The 18422-nt window shown below is 40.7% G+C and overlaps 1 protein-coding gene across 1 annotated transcript; it reads right to left on the bottom strand.

Annotated features, from left to right (window-relative positions):
• Positions 1 to 8118: 8118 nt before the first annotated feature.
• LOC148347024 (dopamine receptor D5-like) lies at positions 8119 to 11348 on the bottom strand. The gene is made up of 2 exons (XM_088323434.1): positions 11016 to 11348; positions 8119 to 8885 (listed from the first exon to the last, which is right to left on the bottom strand). Exons 1-2 carry the CDS (start codon positions 11296 to 11298, stop codon positions 8119 to 8121), a joined length of 1050 nt encoding a protein of 349 aa, XP_088179560.1. The 5' UTR covers positions 11299 to 11348.
• Between the last annotated feature and the right edge of the window lie 7074 nt (positions 11349 to 18422).

Genomic DNA, 18422 nt, shown 5'->3' with positions numbered 1-18422 from the left:
ACCTCTATTTCATGTTGACAATATCTGTGTAATTGTCATGATTACTGATGTGACTCAGCTGTGTCCGCTCATTTGGCGCCAACTGCCGCGGGTTCTGATTGGCTCCCTGTCAGTATTTGAACCCAGTCCTGTCTGTCCCCTGTTGTCAGTCCATCTGCGAATCTCCGTGTTTACTCGGCAAGCCTTTTTTCGATCCTGACTTCCGCCTGTCCCAATTCTCCTCCCGTTTGTCTCCGGCTACGACCTGTTTGGATCCTGACCACGTCTGCTCTCCTGTCCCGGCTTATGACCCCATTTTGTTCCCGACTACGTCTACTCTCCCGTTCTGGCTCACGACTCGTTTCCGACCCCGACCACGTCTTGCTCTCCCAGTCCCGGCTACCGACTAGTTGTCCGCCCCTGACATCACCATCGCTCGCTACGGAAGATCCACTTCCGTGTTCGGATCACAATCCGAGTACTAGAGCGACTTGCTTCCTGCGCCTAGCGAACACCAGATCATGGGCGCAGCCCTTCCTCTCTCTTTCAATAAAACTTGAGGTAAACATCACGCAGGTGGGTCCTGTTTCCGTTCTGGTCCTGACAGTAATATTTGTTATTGCAACATCCATTGCAGCCAGGTCATCCTGGGAGGGGGATTACCTCATGTGCGGTCCCTTCTCAAGGTTTCTTCAATTTCCTCATGTTGAGGTTTTTGAGTTTTTCCTTGCCCTCATGTAGGTTTTAGATCAGGGGATGGTGTAATAATAGTCTGTAGTTTGCAATAATCTGTTGAGACTCCTTGTGATTAAGGGCTATACAAATAAACATGATTTGACTTGACACTGTCTTTCAGGTTAAACTTGTTATGTGTAAAATATTATTTTTGAATTTTATACTTTATTTGTTGTTGCACTGAAAAGTGAATCTTTTCACTTTACATTTTGTTTTGTCATGGGTCAGGGATTCTGTGTTGCTTGACTTTATCGTTGCTTCGTATAAACAACTTGAAAGTTGAAATTGAGTTCACTGTAGGTCAGTGTTTCTCAAACAATTTGGTTGGGACCCAACAGTGGGTTGTGGAGTCATTTTCATTGTGTCGCGGGCCTTGTCCAAGGCGAATAATAATAATAAGAAAAAATACAATGGGTCAATTACAGTACACAGACATAGGGTCAATTTCACAGTTAGATGGCGATTAGGCCTTGCTTAATATCTTCTTCCTGTTCAGGCTAGAGCCCAATCGTTTCTGAGAGGGACCACATCTTGCTTTATTGTGATTGTGTTCATTTTCTTTCCTTTTTCTGCCCATAATAATGTGTCCCAAGAAAGTTAGTGATATGAAAAAGGAAAAGTGGAAAGCAATCAAAGCTATGATTGAGTGGAAGAAGGGAAAGATGGCAAATATGCAAATATTGTACCAGCTTAAATAGTTTAAAAATATTTCTAGATTTTTACCAGTACATCGATAGCTAGAAATGAAGTAATCATCGTTGTTTAGGAATACACATTTTCAATATTTTGGGTCCAAACATATTTAGTATGTGGATATTTTAAAGTAGTTTTAGGTTGTGGCTTGTTTGCAAGTTAGGCTTATTTGCGAGTGTATATAGTACAGTAAGGAAGTCACTTTGCTTTAAAATGTACGCTCCATGCATTTGATAAATTTGACGGATTGATATTTTTTTCTTTATTTGGGTCACAGCTTTTCATTAGGTTGGTCTTCGAGTCAGACCAGTTGAGAACCACTGCTGTAGTTTGTAGCATTTTCATTTGACTCCCAGGGTCTCGTGAAAAAGCACTGCTGGGCCATCTTAACAGCTTCCAGATGGTTCACCTTTTCACAGCGTTCTTTTCCAGTTAGCTTTTTGTAGTTAGCATTTTTGTATGGCAGTGCCTCTTGATATTATATTCTTTGAAAACAGCTACAAGCAAAAAAACAGCAAATTTAGGCAGATGCCGTTGTTTCTGATTTCGGTGAAAAAACACAACAATTTTCACTTGCTCTGAGAGCAACGGCCCTCACAATCAACTTTGTTTTTTTTTTTAAATTTTTTTTTTTTTTTAATTTACAGTAGCCATGTTGGAAATGGGGTGGGCATGACTGCATTAAAGGATATTATAATATAGAAGAATGATATATACTCAATACAATGCATAATCAATTAATACATTTGGTGTATAATGTTTCAATTATATCGGTAATGTATCATCAAAGCGCCAAGAAATCTTAATAGCCGTTAGGGACCCAAACCTTTTTAGTGTAGGGAGCCAAAAAAGCCGTACTTTTCAAAACTAATGTCCTGCAGCACTATTAGAAAATAGTTTGGTCCATCCAAAGCAAAACTGCCCTAAAGCTGTGATAACTTATATTTTCTCTCATTTTAGCACTAACAATACATTTTTCATACAATAATTGAAATTTATTTTCAAACGATCCACTCCGTTGTGTAAAAACGTTTTTTACTGTGGTGTGTTTAGTTGTGTGCGTGTGGTGCATGTGGATGTTGTATTTGTTCCAGTCACGTTGAAAGAACACAAAGGTTTTTAGAAATCTGAAAAAGAACACGCACAGACTTAAAGAGACGGATGCACGGGTAGGGGTTCAAAAGTGATGCAGGCCGGCCTTCACCGCTTTGACTTTCATCTTTGTTGGCACTTTCATCATCTGGTTGCAAGTTGAAAGCTTAAAAAAATACAGTTTGACAACAACATGCGACTACTTGTAGTCCCTCCCATACAAGATTCGTTTGTGGACATACACTACCTTTCAAAGGTTTTAAATCGCCCAGTGCTTCTTTCAAGATGAGGAAATTTCTGTTTTTCAATGAAGCAAAAATACACTCCATACATTATTAACTCATTCAATGCCCGATGTTTTTCTCCAATAAGGAATTTTTGCGATCATAATTTTTGATGGCCTACAGGAAGTTTAGTTTTGTAGCTACTGTATACTGTATAGTTTTAAGACATCTCAAACAAAAGCTTGAACCTTTTTCTTTCATGAGCTAAAAATATGTTTTGAGCTTTTGTTTAATAAATAACAGTTGAACATTGCTAAGTTTCTTAAAAAAAAACTTGTTTCCAAGAAAACTTTTAAGTAAAGTGAATTTTGGCCAAAGGATTCATTCCAAGCAGAACTTTCACTTTTTTTTGTTGCATTTGTGATACCTCAAATACCTATTCAATGCTTCCAATTAACATAGTGGGCACTTTGCTAGCAAAATAAAATTGTATTGCAATAACACTGAAGTGATGCATGAAGTTTTAAAGAACTTTTCAGTGCCCGATGTTTCCGGCAACGTGATCACAAGATTTTGGTCACCATGGCAATCGCATTCCTTCATACATGTATGAAATGTCATTCCTCTCAGACCAGATAATGATGAAGGGACTTGGTCAAGAAAAAAGCTCAGTCTGTACTTATCCATGTGGTCGCTTCTCTCACACACTGATTCATTACCGATTTGCTATATGGGCCGCCTACACACTTCAATTGCTGGATACAGAAAGCAAGACTAGGAAGTGAGTGCTCCCTTGATGTGAGGACAAAGATCATATCAAAGCCACTCTTGTAATCTAATGGGGATTTTTCATACTGAAACCTTTCCCAGAGGATTGATACTTACAAATAAGCTGCACTAAACCATTCACATTATTATATTAAGAATAAAACACAAAAAAGCATATTTGTACGTTTTAGTATTTGGAATAATGCTTTTTATAACATATTTATGTTTTGGCTCTAGACTTAAATGAGCTGCATGGACTGTTCCATTCGCAGCCATTTACTGGCTTGTGTCATCTTTGCAGCCTCTGTCAGCATGTTTATGATGCGTGCACATACTGTACGTGCTTTTCTTAAACACGCTCAAATGAACTCTTTTTTTTTCATATTTTTGAGGTTTTGGGTTGAGGTTTGGACAGGCCTTTTCTTGTTTTCACCATTTTCATGCTACACTGACAAATTGAAACAAAAAGGTGGGGAAAAGCCTGTAGTTACTCCGCACCGCAGCCCTGCCTCCCATTCCTCCTACCTAATGTGTTTCGTGCTAGATAGCTTTTGTAGAAGTGAGATAAAATCAAATAGATGCAATAAAAAACAAAATAATAAGGGCTCTTTGGACACATACCTAAGAGACGAAATACTTTTTAAGGACACCTCAAATGACACACCCCACTATTTACGTGGTACATGAATATTCAAGCTGTTAGTGTCTATATCCATATAGCTGTACAGTAATCCCTCGCTGTATCGCTGTTTATTTCTTGCGCTTTTGATACTTTGTGGATCTTTATTGCGCATTGTGCACTGCAGCAGACAACACACAACAAATGCTATCACTGGGCAGGTTACCAAGGGCTCTGTGCGTGTGTTTGTGGCTTTTGGGTTGGGCGCACACGTCGATGGGTCCACAAAAATCTAACTGCAAGACAGGGAAACAGATAATATTTAGCGGCTCATTACTTCGAAAAGAAATCATTAATTAAATCGGATGTGAGAAAAGTCAGAAGAGCGCAAAAAAATGCTGATCGCCACCGAGTGGTGATCTGTGAATAGTTGTTGAGTCTAGGAAGCGGGAGAAAAAGCAAAGCAAGGCTGCAGGACCGGCCTACTGCTACGGCTACGTAACAAATCACACTGGCCGAGCCTCAGATACATTACCCATGAAACAAATTACCTGTAGCTACAACTACAAGCCAGTACATTCATGACTCTTTTAATCATCATGGAGACCTGGCACAGCTTTGGGATCCCCGATGCTAGCGTGTAGCTAGCCGGCTGCTCTCTCCATCGCATTCTCATTCTGAACGGAGACGCCCTCCAATTTTGTTGTACTATTGAATATGACAATAAAGACCAATCGTTCAACTAGAATTCTGTCTTCTGTGTTTTTATTTGTAGATCTATAGTTATTATTTTGTTACAGTCATACATATTATATGTTACTGATATCTAATGATTAAATAAATGCAACATCAGCTAAAAGTAAGATTAGTGGGAGTACAACCAAGTTAGAGGAGAGTTACCATAAAGTCATAAAGACTATAAGCCACGACTTTTGTCACGAGCTTTCAACCCTGCAGCTTATGCAATGATGCGGCTAATTTATGCATTTTTTTCTAACGGCCACCAGGGGCGCCCCAGCAGTAAAGATAAGAGTGAGACAGGTGGAATATACGTGTCGAGGAAGACGCAAGTTTATTTTAACTTCGCGCTGACCCTCATCATGGATAACCAACGGACTGTAAATATTTTTACAGGGTTGGATTCTATGGATTGTCCTTAATGTAACAAAGCCATTTTTGCGGACATTAAATAAGTTGAAGGCAAGGGGACGTAATGGTGAGTTACGCAGGCTTTATAGTTTTCAGGTATTTTCTTTCAGACTGATCGTGATGTTTCTCTAAAGAGTTTATTTTGTAATGTCATTAATCCCAAGGGTTTAAGCTTTCCAATGATATGTGGCATGATATTTTAGGTACTGGTGATATTGTACAGACACATATTTGTTTAACAAGAGTCTAGCGGCCCGCTGGCGGGCCATTGAAAGATTAAGGGATTAAGGTTCCCTTTATTCTTTAAACTCTTTCTGTGTACCGTCATTTTTGATATGCAAACATTTCACATAAAAATCTTCATTTGTATCATTTTATTGCAAAAACAGAACATTTATTCGAAATACATTAATAAACCTTGTTCTGGTTGAATTTCATCCTTTAGCTAATTAGCCAGAAATGCTGTTTCTCATCATTTGCAAAATTCAATGACTTTGACTCACTGTCTCCAAAAATGAAAGAAATATGACTTTGAAGTTAAACAAAGAGAAAAATCGGGTTCTGATGTCTTGGTTTCATTATTCGTGTGCAAATTGTAATACCCAAAATCTGTATTCAAATACAGTGCAGAAAAACAAATGCTAATAAAAAAATTATGTAAAGGGACATTGTGTATTATTTAGCGCATTCTGGTGGTAAAAAAAAAATCTTCATTTGTTAAAAAAATGATGAGAATTTAGTTAATAAGCCAAAGTACATGACATTTCATATAAACAAGCATTCTTTTAAATCCTTGTTGGTTGAAAAATGTGTATTTATTTTACATAACATGAGGCTGGCCTAAATGGTAAATGGTCTGCATTTATATAGCACTATTGAAGTCACTGAAGACCTCCCAAAGCGCTTTACAATGTGCTTTACACTTACCCATTCACACACACCGATAGCAATGCAAGGCAACCTGCTTATCGGGGGCATCAGGGATTCAGTCTCTTCTTCAAGGACATTTCGACATTACCTCCTGAGCTACTGCCGCCTAGCGGGAACTGTCAGGGTTGTTTGTCATCTTGCTGATATGCGTACCCAAGAAGAAAACAAAAATCTTGTGAAAGGCTTGGAATTTTGGGGGGAAGTAAAATTGTGTGGTTTGACCACTTTAAGTCTCTGTAATCTGTATTTTGCCTTGTGGTTTGTAGAACTCGTTTTCGGTTGCAGGACACAATACAGCAACATCTAGTGATCAAATACAACACAGTGTTCATTTAAAATATGGATTACAATTTAACTAGTGTTGATCAAAATTGTTGAACACTGACAGCCAGCAGCACTACCGCCCCTGGTTTCCAGGTTCGGGAAACAGGATTGCTGATTGGCCGAGACCTTTTACCCAGCACAAAATTGTTAAAACGTCATATAACGAAATTGTGAACATGCTTAATTGCTGTTAAGATTGTCGAGAAAAATTGTTCAAACCTCACATTGTTTATTTGATGTTACTAGTGTCAATAAATTGTTCAAACCCCCAAAAAATTGCGTATTATTTAGCGGCTCCTAGTGGTAAAAAAAGAAAAACGTAATTAAGAAAAAAACAATGTATTGATTTGATTAATAATCAAAAATACATCATAATATAAACGTGCCATTTTTGTATACTCATAGGTAGTGGAATTCGTATTTGTTTGACATAAGACGAGCCTCAGCAAGAGGGAGCTGACATAAGTGTGCGCCACCTTGCTGCTACGGACACCCAAAGTACCCAAAACCTTACGCTTGCATGTTGAAAAAGTCGCAGGAAGCTGAGCATTTAGATTAGGAAAACAACGTACTTTGTATTCTTCCTTGTTCTTTGTAACACTGATTCTAGGTTGCACTGCACCAGCAACAGACATGGGGAATTTAATGCTCTTATCTGAAGGACCCTCTCTCTGTTTCTCCTTGCATGCTCAAAATCCATAGATTTGCCCTTTTCTCCTTAGTTTGAGTATCTGCTAAGAAAGGGTGTTTATTTTTCAAAATTGGAGTTTCAGTATAAAGTTTCTTAATGGGTTGATTAGGGATGAACGGTTGCCCAATATCCTCACAGTTCCTGACGTGACCAGGGACAGGTCAGGATTCAGGGAAGGGCATCAGGTCCTGCGAGATGTCAGCTTTATCCTGACTGTGCAGAACAGTGGATGGCAGGTGGTCATAGCAGATCTGAGCGCCATCGGAAACCGGTTAAATTCAGTCAAACTTGTGCTGAACAATGCCAGTACCGGTGGCTTCATTGTGCAGGTTGATATAATGATGGTAGGACACCATCTTGTTACTGAAGTCCACGGCTTCAACTAATGAAGTGGAACAATATCCGTTGATGTCGCAGGCATAGATGACTGAAGGGTGTAAACTTATGTTTAGTTATCAAAATCAGGGTTGAAATTTTTTCAAACTTGTTAGGTAGGAGTAAATGGTTGCCCTAAATCCTCATAATTCCTGAATATGACCTGGGACCGTAAAGGGTTCTGAGCAGGGCATCAGGTCATGCAAGATGTCAGTCTCGCACTGACTGTGCAGATTATTGTGGTTTTGTTGGCCGTCAGACACCAGTGAAACTTGGTCAAACTTGTTATAACGCCGGTACCGCTGTCTTTCTTGCGTAGGGTGGTATCATGATAGTAGGATACTATCTCCTTGCTGAAGTCCACGGTCTCCACCACCTAGGTCGAGCATCTGCTGCATCCCAAAATAGTAGAGAAGGCCTTGTGGAAGTTTACATCAAAGGGGTAAATAAATATAGGGTGTGAACTTGTGTTTAGTTATCAAAATCAGTTGAAATATCTTCCAACTTGTTAGTCGGAGATGAATGGTGGCCCCGAATTCTCACAGTTCCTGAACATGACCTGGGATTGTACAGGGTTCAGAGAAGGGCATCAGGTCCAGTGAGATGTCAGCCTCGCACTGACTGTGCAAAACGGCAGGCAGCAGTAGGTCATCGCGGTTCTGAGCGCTGTCAGACACCAGTGAAACTCGGTCAAACTTGTGATGAGCACCGGTAGGCGCAATGCCCGTGCCGTCCTTGTGCAAGGTGGTATCATGATGGTAGGACACCATCTCATTGCTAAAGTCCACAGCCTCCACGGCCGAGGTGGAGCAGTATCGGTTGCAGCCCAAAATAGTGGAGAAGGCCTTGCGGAAGTCGGCGTTGAAGGCATAGATGACCGGGTTCAGCGACGAGTTGGCCCATCCGAACCACACGAATATGCTGAAAGTAGTGTCGCTGACGCAAGGTGAAGCATCAGGCGCGTCTGCCTCACAGAAGGGAACTACACAGTTGAGCACGAAGAAAGGCAACCAACAGAATACAAACACACCCATAATGATGGAAAGCGTCTTCAAAACTTTAGTCTCCCTCTTGAAAGAACTCTTCAGCGCGCTCTCGTCCTGCGCAGAGGCGTTTGGACCCGATCCAGTGGCCGGCACCGGCGCGCGCTCCAGAGATGAGATGCGGCGAATTTGCGTCTGCGCGATGCGGAATATACGTGTGTAAGTACCCACCATGATGAACACTGGAATGTAGAAGCTGATGAGGGATGAGGCAATAGCGTAAGTGCGGTTTAGACTGGCATTACAGTCGTCCGGCAGGTCTCCTGTGGAGAAACGGTATTTTTTAAACGTGCAAAATGTTGTGAAATAGTACACAGTTTTTGCATATAATCAATTTATCTAACCATCCATCTATCTATCTATCTATCTATCTATCTATCTATCTATCTATCTATCTATCTATCTATATATATATATATATATATATATATATATATATATATATATATATATATATATACATACAGTGGAACCTCGGTTTTCGAACGTCTCTCAGTTCGAACAAATCAGTGTTCGACCAAAAATGTCGAGAAATTCTTGCTTCTCTGTTTGGTCAAAAATTCGGAGTTCGAACGCCGGTAATGCGTGAGGGCGTACGCTAGAGTGCGATGCTTAGCGGCGTACGGGTGTAGATCGTGTAGATCGCCCCCACAACTCGTGACCAACTGTTATCACGTGCGTGCTTCCCTTCTTGCTTTCGCTTTTAATATCGGTGAACGGAGTGTTTTGGCCCCTAACTATGCCTCCGAAGAAGGTCGGTGCAAGTAGGACAGGTGAAAAAAGAAAAGTTGTTCGTACAACTATTGCCTTTAAGAAAGACATAATAGCTAAATATGAAAGAGGTGTGCGAGTTTCCGATCTTGCCTGCGCCTTCTGCTGACCACCACAAAGGTAAGAAATCCTATTCATAATTCTTTTCTATATCTTTTTTTTTTACACGTTCGTGTTAGCGTAATCTTTCGTACGGAAGATTACGTTAACGCGAACGTACGATTAGCCTGGGTTAGATTCGAGGTAAACATTCAGGGTGTTGGAACTGAGCCCAAAATTCAGGGTGTTGGAACGGAGCCCCCTTTCCAATGAAGCGCTAGCCACTTGTGGTGCTAAATGACTTGTAAACGACCTGATTCTTTTATTTTTACACGTTCATGTTAGCGTAATCTTTCGTACGGAAGATTACGATAACGCGAATGTACGATTAGCCTGGGTTAGCTTCATGTTTACGTTAAACATTCATGGTAAACATTCAGGGTGTTGGAACGGATTAAAACGATTTACATTATTTTTAATGGGAAAAATGATTTCGGTGATTGGACAAATCGGTTCTCGAACACGGTTCTGGAACGGATTATGGTCGAGAACCGAGGTTCCACTGTACATATATATATATATATATATATATATATATATATATATATATATATATATATATATATATATACATACACATATTTCCGAGATAACGCTTTTTGAAGACAGCGTGTATTGTCTATGTCATCCTGAGATGTGACATCATTGGAGGAGCACCAAGTCCGTCTCCATATTATTTTACATGTTCATTAGTTGAAGAGGTTAAGAGTGTTTCAAGCAAACTTTCTGTAGTTTTTGTCAGGAATGCTTAGGCGTTGTGTCACAGGTGGAAGCAGTAATGATACTACAAAGCCCGGGCAGACAAAAAGAGGCTAACCGGTACCAATTGATGATAGGCCGTCGTAGCCTTAATGGAAAATTACCCCAACACTAACAGGGAGCTAAAACTCAGAGAATAACTCAAGCAGAAATGAGTGGTACAAGCAATCACTGTTTACTACAATTGCCGTCTATTTAGCAGGTTAATCCACATGTTGTGTTAATGGGTTTCGCTGTTTTGAAAGTGTTGTGTTTCTTCAATGATGTCACAGCTCTACATTAAACAAGCCAGATGGCTAGATTTTGAGTCTAAATTTCTTGAGTTAACTGTGGCGTGGAATATTTTGCATCATACAGTAATCTCTTGAAGTATCATGGTTTATTTATTACCATTTCGCTACTTTGCAGATATTCTATGTTCATTGTGTTATGCATTCTGATAAGCAAAACAATTGCCCCACCCCTTTTCTACTTGTTCCTGCCTGTGTGTCAATGACGTAGCGGTCTGAGTTGTACACATACATAAAACCACTTGACCTATATTGTATATGCGATAATCTTAACTTCAAGTTGGGTTTGCTCTTTGGTTTCAATGTATAATAGAGTCAGTAATAGAGTATTTAATTAATAACGTTTTCTAATTAGTGGGTATGATTATCATATTTGGAAGGCAACTGCCGCGAAAAAAGGGAGTACTGTATTTGCATACTTGTGGGGAGGAACACTATACTTTCTGTGCCTAATAAGAATGTGTTTGGGAATACCTTTAAGGGCGCGCATGTCCCGGTGCCAGTTGAGTTGCACGGGGATGAAGGAAATGAGGATGGAGAGAGTCCACGCTACTCCGATCATGACAAAAGCAAAGCGGCGCGTCATTTTTTGCTCGTAGCGGAAGGGGCTGGAGATTGCCCAGTAGCGGTCCATGCTGATGATGCACAAGTTGAGAATGGACGCCGTGGAGCACATGATGTCGAAGGCGACCCAAGTGTCACAAAAACGGCCGAAGATCCACGCACCCGCCACTTCAGACACGGCGCGCCACGGCATAACCAGCACGGCCACGAACAGGTCAGAAACCGCCAGGGAGATCACAAAAGAGTTGGTGACTTTGGAGCGAAGGTGGCGGAACTTGACCACGGCGGCGCACACAAGCGTGTTGCCCAGCAGCGTGGACACGATCAGGACGCACAGAACGAAGCCGGTCAATGCACGACCCAAACTAACGTCGCTGGTGGCAAACTGGCGGGTTCCGTCCCCAGTTTCATCCTCTAGGATGCGCGGATCCCAAGTGGCCATGGCTCGCTTGTCTGTGCCATCGGACGCTGCCGCTGCAAGGCAGGCAGCCTTCGGCTGTTGCGCCTCCACCTTAGGTCACTCCCGCCCCCTCTGTGTGAATTAGTTTAACATATTTCTCACGTGCAATATCAAATCGTGTGATTTGTTGACATTTCATTCATAAAGTTGTTGACTTTGTAATTTATCCGTGCCTATGTTGGGCAGAATCACAATCACCTTAATTATCATTGTATTACAATCTACTTACGAATTTAATTGGTTCTGGGAGTAGTTTAGTAACCTGAAACGTGTGTAAGTAGGCACCTTTTGAATGGAAACGCGCTAATCCGTTCCAAGCCTATGCTAGAGTTTGACATATTTTTTAAATAAATCGTAAAAGAGCATCAAAACATGAAACAAATACATTTTAAAATTAGATTACAGCACAATAAAAATAAAACGAGGGGCACAAAATGTAAAAATAAACAAACGAATTGTTAGGAATTAAATATCAAAATGTACCTTACACCAAGTTGTTCGAATTAGTTATCTGACTCCATTAACCAAACACAACCTAAATTCACCCAACAATTTATACGCGCTCGTTTCTTGAGGGAAAAGATGAACAGAAAAACCGACATTCTCACACGGGGGCAGATTTCATTTCATTGACAATTTAACTAAGTGTACTCCATCGAAAACGGCCGAATTAGTGACGTTTTAGTCTGTGTGAAGCCTTCTTCTGAAGTCCCTTAGCTCTCTCCTAATGGCCATCTTCTCCCCGCAAAATGGCGTGCCGACTCCTACCATGGGCGTGCCAAGGAAGCCCCCCCCTAGGATTCACCATCTCGTCGAAGGGTGTCGCGATGTCTGGAATACTCCAAACAAGAACGAGTGTTTCTACGTCATCAGGGCCTTTCTGCGTCTGGATGTGCTGATTATCTTATCAGCCTTATGTCCCATTTCCGCCGTTCCTGTAAACAACATTTTCCACCAGGGTGCCCTGACATCGCACTACAGCCCAGCCAGTGAATATCTTTTGCATTAAATGTAATTTGTATTCGATTGTATAAAATCCTTCATAATCAGATGTATAAAATCCTTCAAAACAAAAAACAAACAATGAAGGAAATAATCAAAACATTAATTTACCATTTAACTGGATTCTTCGTTAATTTGTCCTTAGCAGTGTTTTTTGCCTCGTGTTTCTTTAAAAACGGATCCAAAGACCCCTGCTTTCGCCCGGCGGAAATGCGTGAGTCAGACATCATGATAATGAGCGGTAGCCTGACATGTCCACACTTCTTCAGGGTGATCCTTTTCCACAAATTCGTAGACTTCATAGAGTTTTGCCAAAATGTCTTTAATTTGGGCTGATTGAATGATGGCTGCATCCTCCTCCTTGTCGTCTCTGAACTACTCCTGCACGGCGATGTGTGTTGTCATACCTTTCCTATTATCTTTTGCTTGGTTTTAATGGTCAGAAAGAGTCTCTTCTTTTCTTCTTGTACGCTTTTCTGCATGTTTTTCATTGTAAATGATAGCGGTAGCAAACAGTAGACTGTTCACAGAATGTAAAGGGGACTCGAAGAGCGTGCTGGGATTCACGCATACACATCGTTATGCTGGGTAGAACTCTAGGAGAGACCGATGGCAGTGCGTACTGTTCTGTATTTTTTACTTTGTATCCTTAAACACCTTCGTAACTAGAGGCAATATTTACCCGTTCAGGTACTTTGTAGCCTAAATTGTATGTATTTAGAGACATTTGTAAGTGGAGGTAGCACTGTACAACAGAATTACAGTTGCGCTCCAGATAAAATGTTTTCATCTCTTATAAAAAGTATTTACATATAAAATAAAAAACGGGATATTGCACTTAGAACCGGGATATTGCACTTAAAACTAACAAAGTCAACATGAAAACAAAAATACGTTCCATTGCACAATATTTTGGAAATGAAGTCAAAGTGTAACTAAAGCAAACAATGGAATGTAAAAACATTAAAATACTGCTTTTACAACAACTGTTTTAGAACCAAAATCAAAAACATCTCAAATAAAAATTATACACAACCGGGATATTGCCCTTAAAACTGGGACACTGCAATTTAAAACTATGTTTCACGACCGTGGTTTAGTGTGTTGATAGCTTTGGGGAAATAGCTATCCCTCAGTCTCTCCTTTCAGGGGTTGTGGGATCTGAACTGTCAGCCCAATGGTAACAGTTTTTAAAATATCCTGCAGGCTAGGCAGGGGGCAGCCAGTGATCTCTTGGGCCACGTTTATAATCCTCTTTAGGACTTTCCTGCCCGCTGCAGAGCATCCTGCGTGCCACGCCGTGATGCATTACATTAGGATTCTCTCTATGGTGGCGCTGTAGAATTTCACCAGCAGCTTCTTCTTTAGGTTGAGGAGTGGAGTTGCTGCTGGGTCTTCTTTATCACAGCCGCGGTGTTGGCCGTCCAGTACATGTCCTCAAAGATCTGTAAGCCCAGGAATTGGATGGTGTGGAAATTTCCACGTTGTCCCAGTTGATGTTGAGCCTGGCTGGTTCTGCTTTGCCCTTATTGAAGTCCAGGATTATTTTTTTCCTTTTTGTGGTCTTCATTAGGGGGTTGTTCTCTTAACACCAGCAGGACGAGAGCAACCTCGCACTGTGAAGAAAAAAAATGTAGTTTTTTACAGGAAAACACTGGCAGCTGTGGTTACCAGAGTGCAGTATTACGTCAGTTATCGCAGTAAAAGGGGACCAGAAGCTCCCTGCGAAAAGTGAAAATCTGCAAAGCATCCACAGTACAAAAAAGCCCACAAGAGTCAGAATTAAATTGAGATGAGATCCTTTCTGAATGAAAGTATATGGCTGTAGCAAAACAACAACTATAAATCTACAAATAAAAACACATAACACAGAATTGCAAGTGAATGAATGCTCTTTATCATCATACAAAAGTACAACAGAATTGGAGGTTCAGTGCAACAAAGCAATTTAGGGAGCAGCTGGCTAGCATCACGCTAGCATCAGGTAACTTCAAGTTGAGCCAGATCTCTCTGAAGATTAAAATACAAGAGTTAATGTAGCGTTTTCCCGCTAGTTGTATTTCTAAGGCATGCGTTTCATGGGTAATGGATTTGGCAATGGTGCTATACAGGATCCACAGGGGTAGCAGTAGACCGGACCTGCAGCCTTCCTATTGCCTTCTCTCCTGACGCTGCCTCAGTCGCCACCTGAACCCAATAACAATCCACATAATACGACTTGTGATCACCATTTCTTTGCTCTCTTCTGACTTTCCTCGGAGTTCGATTCAATTGATGAATTTATTTTCAAAGTAACGAGAGGCTAAAATACCAGCTCAGTGGTAGTCGGGCTCCCCTGTTTTGCGAGCCGTGGGCGGTGGACAATGACGTGCCCGGTTTCTGCAGCTGTTTGTTTAATCACAGTATTTATCACAGACAGTCACGCCCACCCAACACACAAATACCTCCCTAACCCGCCCCCGTTATAACATTTGCTGTCTGCTGTCTGCTCAGAACACATTGCATGATACGTTGATATTGATGACAATAAATACAATTCAATTCAAAATCCATGAAACAGTGAACCAGAGTAGCCTGACGCGTGGGGTCTCTGTATTGCAGTATTTCTTTGTCCACGTTACCGATTTTGTAGTTTTCTGTTCAGAGTTTTCATGAATAAATTCGATTAAAATCACACGTTGTTATTGTAAAGATAACCGAAACATTCTATTAAGTATTTTACAATAGTTTAAAGTGATTTACACAAAAGAAAATGTTTTTGAGTGTACATTACTTTGCTGTAGGGATTTTACATAGTTTTTATGTAAATGTCATGATCATTTTTTAAAGTACACGAGAAATTAGAGCAACACAATTAAACCCTTCCGACATTTTATCAGAAAAGATTATACCACAGGTGATTAAACCAGGAATGATGCTGCCCCCTTGTGTACAAAGAAGAACAACAAATCATCATAGGATTCACATTGGCCGAGCTGTGTCCAACATACAGTAATCCCTCGGTTATCGCGGTTAATGGGACCCAAAACCACCCGCAAAAAGTGAAAATCCGCGAAGTAGCGACAGCCCTTCAAAAATGCCTTAAAAAACAACAACATTTAAAAAAAAATATTTTAGCTTATTATTATTATTTTTTAGACCTGCGAAGCTCTGAACCCGCAAACGTGGAACCACGTAGTAGCGACGCCCCCTCAAAAATGCTTAAAAAAAGTAATAAAAAAATTTGATTATTTCATGCATTTCAGGTGGATTTGCTGGTCCAAATTGTCTCTAGGTGTGAATGAGCGAGCGAGTTGTCTGTCCCTGTGTGCCCTGCGATTGGCTGGCAACCAGTTCAGGGTGTCCCCTGCCCACTGCCCGATGATTGCTGGGTTGGGCTGAGGATAAGCGGTGCAGCTAATGAGATGAGATTTTTCAGACCCGCGAAGCTCTGAACCTGCGAACATGGAACCGCGAAGTAGCGAGGTCCCACTGTACTGCCCGTGGGCCGAATACGGCCGGTTGGATGATATAATCCAGCGGCCATTATTTTCTGAGTGTTAAAAAAAAGTTGTAATTTAAAAAAAAAAAAGAACAAAAACCATATGTTCCTTCTCACAGCTACAGGGCAGTGAAAGTGCAGTATTTACTCAGTTTCAGTCGCCTCAGTGTCAAGAACCAGAACAGGATCAGGACCCAAACATGTGATGTTTCTCACACAAGCCTTTATTTGATGGGAAATGGGGAGTCATGCATGTTACACAGCAGTCTGCTGTGAAATGATAAGAAACCAGAGGCCGATGAGATCGATACCAATTGCCCGAGTAGATATCAGACAGATGGGGTCGATACCGAACAAGACGGGACAGACAGGATTGATAATGAAACAGGATATCGAAATTAAACAGGACAAACTAGACGGGGATGAAACATGAAACCAATATTAAACAGGACAAAGTAAACGGGAACAATATCGGACAGGAGTTACCAACAGGAAAACAGGACCGGGTTAAAACCAACGTCTTGCGGGGCAGAGATTCATTGACGGACTGACAAAGGAAAAATGAGAGCACTGAGCTTAAATAGACAGAAAGCCAATCTGTCAATGAGCCGCAGCTGGCGCCATGGGAACTGTGACACTCATCCTAGTAATTTGATGAAATGATCTGCATTTATATAGCTCTTTTCAAGTCAATGACTTTCCAAAGCGCTTTACATTGTGCTTCACATTTCCCAATAGCGGCCGTGATCTGTGCAACCATGTAAGGCGCTAACCTGCTTATTGGGGGTATTGGGGGGTTTAGTGTCTTACCCAAGGACACTTCGACAAGTAACACGGACAAGCCGGGATTCGAACTGGGATCCCTTAATCCTAAAACGATCGCTCTACCTCCTGAGCTCCTGATGTTTACTGCTAAAACTATTTCAAAAGCAGTTTGACACTTGAGGCCAGGATATTTTTTATCAAAAGCTCACACTTAAGTTTATGTTTGTGATGTTTGTAGTGAGTTGGTTCAGATGTAACTGGTAAAATAAACAAATTGTTTACACATTCACTGACATGAAACATGAAAATAATTTTTTTCCACATAGCAGACCCCTGGAATAACAAAAATCATATACCCTAATCAAAAAAGCAGGATGGGCACAAGCAGGCTGGAGTTGCCCAAGACACACCACAGGAAATGGTGCCCCTACGGCCCTAGGGATTAAGGGATCCAGCTAACCAACCGACCAACCAACCAACCAAACAACCAACCAACCAACGGACCGACCGAAAGTAAAATAGTACTTGGTGAAAAAACTACTCAAGTACTGAATAACTGTAGCAACAGCATCAGCATATTTATTTATTTATTTATTTATTTTTAACAACTCTTTAATCAGATCATCAAATCATCAAATCAAGTCCATCCAATCAACAATAAATTGCAAGTCTTAGTAATTGTAAGTCAGTTCGTTTGGGTGAACCCTATGAGGATTAAATATACAGTGTGTGTGTGTGTGTGTGTGTGTGTGTGTCGCTACAGCTATACAATATGAGCCTACGGTATAGTAAACGTTCCTAACCCTGCTCACAAGTGCAACCCAGTGGTTGTTTGGGTCACTGGTCAAATCTAAATGGAATAAACGAGGTCTCAAAATAAATGTGTTTTAGCAGAGACAGACAGACGCGCACTTACGTGGAGGGAATTTAAATAACAGGTTCAATGTAGCATAATGTAGCGGAGTAAGAGTACAGTTTCTTCTTCACAAAACTACTCAAGTAAAAGGAGTGTAGTGATATAACCCTTGGATGCATGACCTTTCTGTACATAAACTCTATTATGAGTGGGGTCGAGAATTAGTGGGGAAGAAAATAAAAATACTGATGGCATCCTGTAATAAACACGTTTTATAAGGAATATCTGGAATATGACAATATCATTTTTTTCTAGTTTTAAATACTGTGAAAAATAACAACCCACGGGGCCATTTTTGACTCATTATGCATCCAAGGGTTACAAATACTCCTAGAAGTACAAAAGGTCTCAAAACATTTTCTAGTAAATATAACAGAGTAAATGTAACTAGCAACTACCCAGCTCTGTTTATAATATATCATTATTTGTTGGTTTTGGGGGGGGAGTTTTTTTCTCATCCTTCCAAAATTCAGATTCAGTCTATGGCTGCTTTGTTTTGAAGCGAGACTACCGGTAAGTATTTTTGCTTTAGATTTTGTTTGGGTAAAATGCAAATTGGAGTATTTTTCAGTCAAAAATCGCCCACCTTGCAATGGAACAATGCAAAATGATGCGCCTGCCTTTCATTTATATCCACAAGGAGGTTATAGGTTTTCCATGCTAATTTAGCAAGAGGTGAGACATGAGCCAAGG

The sequence above is a fragment of the Urocampus carinirostris genome, chromosome 19 (genome assembly GCF_059441175.1).
Source record: "Urocampus carinirostris isolate Australia breed hairy pipefish chromosome 19, RoL_Ucar_1.0, whole genome shotgun sequence".
In the NCBI taxonomy this organism is placed as follows: Eukaryota; Metazoa; Chordata; class Actinopteri; order Syngnathiformes; family Syngnathidae; genus Urocampus; species Urocampus carinirostris.
Note: the sequence above shows the minus strand (reverse complement) of the source record. Positions and strands in the feature narration are given on the sequence as shown.